At 40.4% G+C, this 7,408-nt stretch overlaps 1 protein-coding gene across 1 annotated transcript in view; it reads left to right on the forward strand.

Moving 5' to 3' along the window:
- Positions 1–6,954, forward strand: part of LOC100700520 (transmembrane protein 266) — a 46,559-nt gene extending 39,605 nt beyond the window's left edge. Inside the window, exons 9-11 of the mRNA XM_005447569.3 lie at positions 784–979; positions 5,117–5,179; positions 5,266–6,954. Of these exons, the coding sequence (XP_005447626.1) occupies positions 784–979; positions 5,117–5,179; positions 5,266–5,906 (900 nt within the window). The 3' untranslated portion in view covers positions 5,907–6,954. The remainder of the gene's footprint in view (positions 1–783; positions 980–5,116; positions 5,180–5,265) is intronic.
- Positions 6,955–7,408: the final 454 nt, after the last annotated feature.

Genomic DNA, 7,408 nt, shown 5'->3' on the forward strand with positions numbered 1-7,408 from the left:
TGATGTGGAAAGGTTTTCTAATGGCGGCTTTACAGTACAAAACTTTGATAGTCTCGTTTTCTGTAGTAGTGCCTGTGTAAAACTCGAAGGACATTAACTGACAAGAATAGAGCTTTAAAAGCACCTTGGATGCAAGCACAATAATTTATGTTGGCTAATAGCGCATGTAGTTATATTGTATTGTATTGCAATGAAAAACATTTATTTTAACTTTAGACGCCATGGATCTAGCTGTCCTTTTTAAGCTCTTTACTGCACTAAAGGACTGATTAAGGATACATGTTGTTCTTGGTCACATAAGCGATTGTAAGTTGATCTTTCACCAGAAGAGGGCAGCAAAACATCACAAACATGTTTCCTGCTTACCTGAATCGGATCAGCGGAAGAAAACGGAAACACACTCTGACACTCCCACAATTTTGATAAAGAAAGTTACCAAATTCTTGTTCTTTAAAAAAAGGAGGCAGTATTTCAGTATCTATATAAAAAAAAATGTTTACTTGTTTCTACTTTTGTGTACTGAATTGAAATGTATTCCAGAAACATGCTTTTTTCCCCCTGTTTCTTCCTTTTATTCCTGCACCACCTCATCCTTCCCTGTCCTCTCTCTTCCCTTTCTTCTATTTTGTTTTTGTCTCGTCGTGCTTTTCTCCAAACTTTTTATCGGTCTTCAATTTTCATGTTCCTGCACTTTTTCAAACTACTTACTCATCCTTTTCTACAATCCCCTGTGACTTTCCACATTTATTTGTTTGTGTTTTTCTCTTCATATTTATTCTTAAGTTTGAGATCAGGCAACTGAGGGCACATCTGGCCCAGCAGGACCTGGACCTTGCAGCAGAGCGTGAAGCAGCCATGCAGATCCACCACGTTTGGGACAAACAGGGCAGGAATTTTCAGGTCGTAGAAGGTTTGACTCCTGGGGAGTCTGACGATGAGGGCGGTCAGAGAAACCCCAGGGAGCCACGTGTCACTTCAGGTATAGTATGGCTTTTAAAACTGACCTTGTATCAACTGAAGGGTGCTTGAATTGGTTATAAAAGATAAATTAAAAAACTGAAAATGACTGAATCGAAGACAAAAGTCTGTAACTTAAAAAAATAGCACAGTTGTTAGCACTGTTGCTTCATAGCAAAAGGATCTGAAATCACAGGCTGGCTGGTGAATTTTTGTGTGGACCTTGTTCTCCCCGTGCCACCATGGCTCTGGCTTCTTCTCACAGTCCAAAGATATATATGTTAGGTTAATTGGCAATTCTAAATTGGCTTTAGGTATGAATGCGAGTGTCAATGGGTGTATCTCCATCTGCCCTGCAACAGACTGGTGAAGAATCCATGCTGTGTAGTCAAATGTTTGTGCATGTTGGAGGTATTTTCCCTCTTTGTTGTGATCAGTTTTGGGGGTCATTACTCAAAAAAAGTAAAATAAAATAAAAAAGTTATTACACATATTACAAAGAACACTCTTCTTAAAGTTGTGCAGTATGTTACTTAGTTACACCCAAGAGAAAGACTTAACGTTAACGCTACTTTCATCTTACTCTGTAAAATGATCTGAAACTCATTGTCTTATAATGATCAATTAACAATATAAACCTTCAGCACTCACCTAGCTTTAAAATGGCAACCTTAGTGTTAGTATGCTGTGCTTGTGAAGAGCTGAAGTTGTGTTAACAGTATGATGCAGTTGTTTCTGTCCTGGAGCAGTCTCCACTTTACCATTGTGCTCTCATACTTTTGTGCAATAAAATTAAAAGTAATGTTCACATCCTCGCTGTAGACTGCTCCAAAATTTTCCATCTCCGACCACGAACTGAAATCAGCTGATCGTTGCGAGAGTGCAAGAACCGATAAGTGGGATCGATAGGCAGGCAGACTAACGATTCCAAGGAATTGGACTGCTGGGAACCAGTTCTCTACAAAAACCGGTTCTTGATTCTCATCCCTACTTAGACTGAATTGGACATGGATGGATGGATGGATTGATTGATTGATTGATTGATTGGTTATATACCATACCAGGTGTAAATTTTGTTTGAGGAAACAGTATAACAAACCAGAAGAGAGGTGCAACATAAAGTATGTACATAATTATGTGGAACAAAAAGTCTGTTACACGGTAGCATCAGGTGAACTGAATGCCAGAGCAGTGTACACTTAATCTGGAGCAGTACCCCTGGAGCATCTTTGAGGCCAAGCTCTTAGCCCTTCCATGCTCACATGCAATACCCATCTGACCGCAGGCGCTCTGGGATCAATGCGGGGGCAAAAAAGCTTTTAGCATCTGGTGAATCCTAGAGAAAACAAGTATGTTCACTGACACTACGTCAGGTTGCATGGGCTTCTGTCATGCCCCAACTATCTCTCTTACTGCCCCCCTCATGGCAAGGCCAGCGGAGCAAGCCCAAACTGACTGGGCTATTTCAGGTACAGAGTGCTCTGTGCATTGGGCCTTGTTAGTAGGGAGTCGGCTCCTGTCAACATCTGTTCCCCTTCACCTGCAAACCACAATAGGGCACCAAGAGGCTCCATGGTGGCCACAATATTACCCCGAGGGCATAGTGGGAAATCTGGCTCACAGAAACAAGTGGGGCTTTTTACAGAAACATGGTCACTGGGATGAGCACTTAGACCACAAAGCTCAAGTCAAGTCAGGTGAACTCAATTCAAGCTTATTTGTTTTACACACAACGTTTCAGCTGGCTTCTCACCCTCCATATGGAGGGCCATTAAACCTCCAAGCGCTCATAAAAGGCAAGAATAAGCTATATCTCAAGAGTGTGATGATTTTGACACCTACATGTACTCTCACTGCTGCAATAGTACAGAAACACTAAAACAAAAGGTGGATCACCATTCTTTATTGTAGTGAGCATTTTTAAAAAACCCTACTGTGACTATTAAAAGAAATGCTTAAGTTAGATATTACACTAAGAGAGCACAGGTCTTTCTATTTCAAACCCCATTTTGGTGCCTAATCTTAACCAAACTGAGACTGAAAGAAAAACATTCAAAGAATGTGTCTAATGCAGTTTCATTCACTACATGTCCTTCCTTATAAAGACTTGCCTTAATTTCAGGATGAAATGCATGAAGGCATATTTTTCATATCACAGGGTAGGTGGGCATCTTGTGGTTGAATTGAGTATTGCAAACAAAACAGAAAATGGGTGGAAATGGGAACAAAATGACACACATGCTGGAAAAACCTTTACTCAACTCTTCTTAAGTCAAGAACTTATAACGTTACAATGTATCACCAATTTAGTTTTTGCCTCCCAGGGTTACCATAAGGTTACAAAAAGAGGCTGGTGAGCATTACAAACAAATTGATATCAGTGATGGCATTAGATAAAAACTCATGGGATCAACATATGTACTGGTATCCATTGTATAGAGACCACTAATGTCTCTAGGGAATTTTGGGTGCAAAAAATGCACAAAATATCAGATATTCTGTTGTTGAGTCCAGATGACAGACTGACACTTTTAAATTCTTCTTGTACTTCTTTCGGGTGTTCTGCTTAGGGGTCACCGGAGCAGCTCATCTGCTTCCGTCTCAGTCTTTCGCTAGCATCCTCTTCTGTCACACCAACCCTCTGGATGTTCACTGTCAATGCATTCTTGAATCTTCTCAGTGGTCTTCGACTGATCTTCACACTTTTAGTTAGCATGGCTAAAACGTCTCTATAGACAGGTGTTGTACACTAACTCTTCAGAAACATTATGTTATAAAATCAAACGTCATATGTTCTAAATCTAAAGTTATCTTTTATATTTATATGTCACCATTAGTTTCCATAATTGTTCTGTTTCCCAGGATCTGTCCCAACTATTTCACCTGTGGTTTATTGCTTGGTGTGTGAAAATGATACTATAGTTGTAGTTTGAACTAAAAGAACCTCGGCATGTCACCTCTCCTTTTCCACAGAGATGACGACTTGGTAACTTGACTGTCACAGAAAGAAGAGGAGAGTCTTTATGTATGCTGGACTGCCCATTCTTTTTTTCTTAAGACTCATGTGTTATTAATTGTGGAGTGATTGTCTCAGCCTTGTTTTAGTGAGTGCAATGCTTCCTCTCCAGGGGTGGCTCAGGGATTAATATTTTAGACTGAAAAATAAATGAAATTACCCATCAGAGTCTGCAGCATGTCCCGCGGGACAGGGGCTAGCACTCAGGGTACTCTGGGTTCGCACTCAGCCAGCGGACAGTGAGCTTAAGACCAATCAAGCGAACAGAAGAGCACAGCAGATCACAGTTATTCACCATGCACACTGATGCAGGCTAGACTGGAGGGCTCAGAGCCTGAACAAAGAGCTCCTAGACTCTCTCACTCTCCCCCATTTCTCTAATCCCTGAAACCAACCCCACCCTGTCTCTGTCCCAGTTTATTCCTAGTACACTAAGGTTTGGCTAATGCACAAATGTAGCAGTGCGTGATCCAGGCCACTTGTCTATAAAGCACCTGTGGCCTGGGGCAGAAGTCATCTCTGTCAATATTCTGTTGTAAACATACAAGATATTTTCCATTTGGACTAGTTTGCACTATGAACATTGACATGGACCAAGGTTTGGACAAATAGGTGTGTAATCCAAACCCAGTGATTTACACATGATTATTAGGATGTCTGTTGAAGTCTGTTGAAGTATATTTAATCCTAATCTCACGCTACTGTAAGATAATTATACTTTTGATTCCATTTTATATTCATAATAGTCAATAAGTGTTTAAAGTACTGTTAGTAATAACAGTAATTAGATTTGTTTAGTTTGTTTAGTTATCATGTCAACTAGACAGGAGGGGATACAAAACACTGTATGACAGTCAAGAAAAAACTGGGCCTGGCATCTTTTAGCAAATAGATTATATATACTTGCCCTAACATATACTGGATATGTCCAGGCCCCAGCATGCAATTGGTTGGTTTTGTGCTATGCAAATAAATGATTTTATCATAATGATCTAAAGAAAGGAAACAACTAAAGAGGATGGTTAAAAAGTATGGATGCGTGGAAGTAAGAATGCAACCAGAAAAATTGATTCTGTATTTTAAATTAGAAATCAGCTGAAACAAAAATAACTGTCATTGTTTTATTCTTTATTTTTAACTCAGATCCAGTTGTTCGTGACGACATGAACAACTACATCAGCCAATATTACAGTGAAGCAAGCAGTGGTAAGTGACAGTAGCAAATAAAAAAAGCCATATCTGTATGGATGTCTTTATCTGCATATACTTTTTCTAAACATGTGTCTGTCAAGATGCTGGGGCTTGTGGCTTAGGTGCGCGGGTCATCACGACAGCAGCCATTGACGTTCACCTACCCACCAGTACAAACCTCATCCAGTCAAATCCTATGCTTGCTATGGAGCGGGTGGGCAGCGCTGTAAGTGATGCCTCCACCAGCATATCACGGTCCAGTGGCAGCCTCACGGCCCGTCCCCACAGCCTGAGTAGCCATACTCCGGGTTCATCAATGACAGACTGCAGCAGCAGCGCAGCTCAGGACTTCAGTCTGAGCTACAGCTCCCATCGCTGCTGCCCCCCTTCCTTCTCAGGCCAGGACCCCTGCAAGGACCCCAGCATGGTGGTGCAGGAGCTTCTCTCCTCCCTCTCTGAGGACTCCTGCCTTGCTCAAAAGGGCCTAGCAGTAGACCCTGTCAACCTCAAGCTTCCCAGTCCGACTGGCTCAGAAAATGCCAGCCCTGAACTGGACAACAGAATAAACATTTTCAATCGCAGGAACCAAGAGGAGAGACGGGGCCGGGGAAGGGGTTGTGTGCTGTTGCAGACCAAGCCACTGATCCACCTGCAGGGCAGCAGCACTGAGCCGTCACTGGAGGAGAAGTACCGGCTACTGGGACCAGCTGACTCACCTCTAGGGCATATGTCTGATACATAAGCAAGCGTTATTTACACAGAAACAGAAGCTTTTACTCTTTTTATTTTTTACTGCCATCTCATTTGGCATATATCTGAACTTTTGTGACAGATCAAACCTCATGAGAGGGACCACACAAGATTTGAAAATTTGATTCATCTGTTACAGAGTAAATCGAGACTTAGCCAATTCAGAGCAAGCTCAAGCCTTAGCTTCTAGCTAACAGCGATGCTCGTTCAGTTGTGTTTTCAGCTGTCATTAGTAGAAATTAAAAATAATAATTTTTTTAGGCCCTTTGGCATCCTGTCTAACCTCCCCTGTTTCTCCTTAATAGATTTTTGAAATCCAAAAAAGCCCAGATATAGCACAACAAAGACAATACCACCCTATCAAAGGGGCATCTAATGTGTTTTTGGACACATTCTTCATCAGGAATTCTCACTTTGAATAGGTCCTAAATGCACTGAACTTTACATGAATTAAAACCAGCAAAGGGCCATTCAAGCCTATACTGAACAAAAACATAAATGCTGAGCAGTGTTGCCATCTTAGACACTGCTCTTGAGAATTTCAAGCAGTAAAAGGAGTGTTTTCTATTGCTTTTTGTTGTTGTTCTGTTTCTTTTCATTTCTATTTTCAAGTTTAGACATTAATTATGCTGTTCTGTTTAAACAGCCACAGGGTAAATACTGTAAGACTGGCTAAACTATTGAAAAGCCAATTTTCTACCTTTGCCTTTTTGTCACCTGTTTGATTTAAATGCCATGGACCATCATCAAAATTTATTAAATAACAGTTTTGTTTTCAGAAGTTGTTAGTAGGGTATATTTGTGTGGTTGAAATGAAACGGTAACTGACTGGGCTCTTCACATGGAACTAGACTGGAGTGCTTGTAGCATGAACCTTTAAAAGAAATGTGCCATAAACGGTGAGCAAATTCTTTGCACTTTAATGTTTACAGACACTTTTGTAAACTTCATATGGAGGAAGTCATTGCCAAATGAAGGTGTTGTCAATTGAATGAAAATAGCAAAAAATAAAAGATAGTATTTCTTTAACTGCTCTTAGATCACTGACTCTTGTGAATTTATGATGTTAAATGATTTAAAGGTGTACCAAAGATTCTTCACCAGGATAAAACATAATTGAACCGTGTGATTACGCTTATCAAAGATGTTCTTCTCACACGCTTCGTGCTGCACACGCCATTGTACACCGCATCGCGTTGTTTCATTAGCGTCATCTTCTTATTTGCATATGATTTTGAAAAAAATCTAAATTATTTAAGGTTATTAACATTGGACCTGTCACAACAACCACTAATTGGTGAAGTCACTGTAAGTGTGTCGTGAGAGGAGACAGCCCCCCTAATTACCCTCCCGTATCATTAATTCAGAAGATAAACTGCTGTTACATTTTGTTGCTTGTCAAATGTTTACAAGTATCCAGAGAATGTTTTAATTGTTAATAACGATTATGGTTGTAGTTATGCTATCGACACAAGTTTTCAGAGTTCAGTATTT

The sequence above is a fragment of the Oreochromis niloticus genome, linkage group LG1 (assembly GCF_001858045.2).
Source record: "Oreochromis niloticus isolate F11D_XX linkage group LG1, O_niloticus_UMD_NMBU, whole genome shotgun sequence".
Taxonomy (NCBI): Eukaryota; Metazoa; Chordata; class Actinopteri; order Cichliformes; family Cichlidae; genus Oreochromis; species Oreochromis niloticus.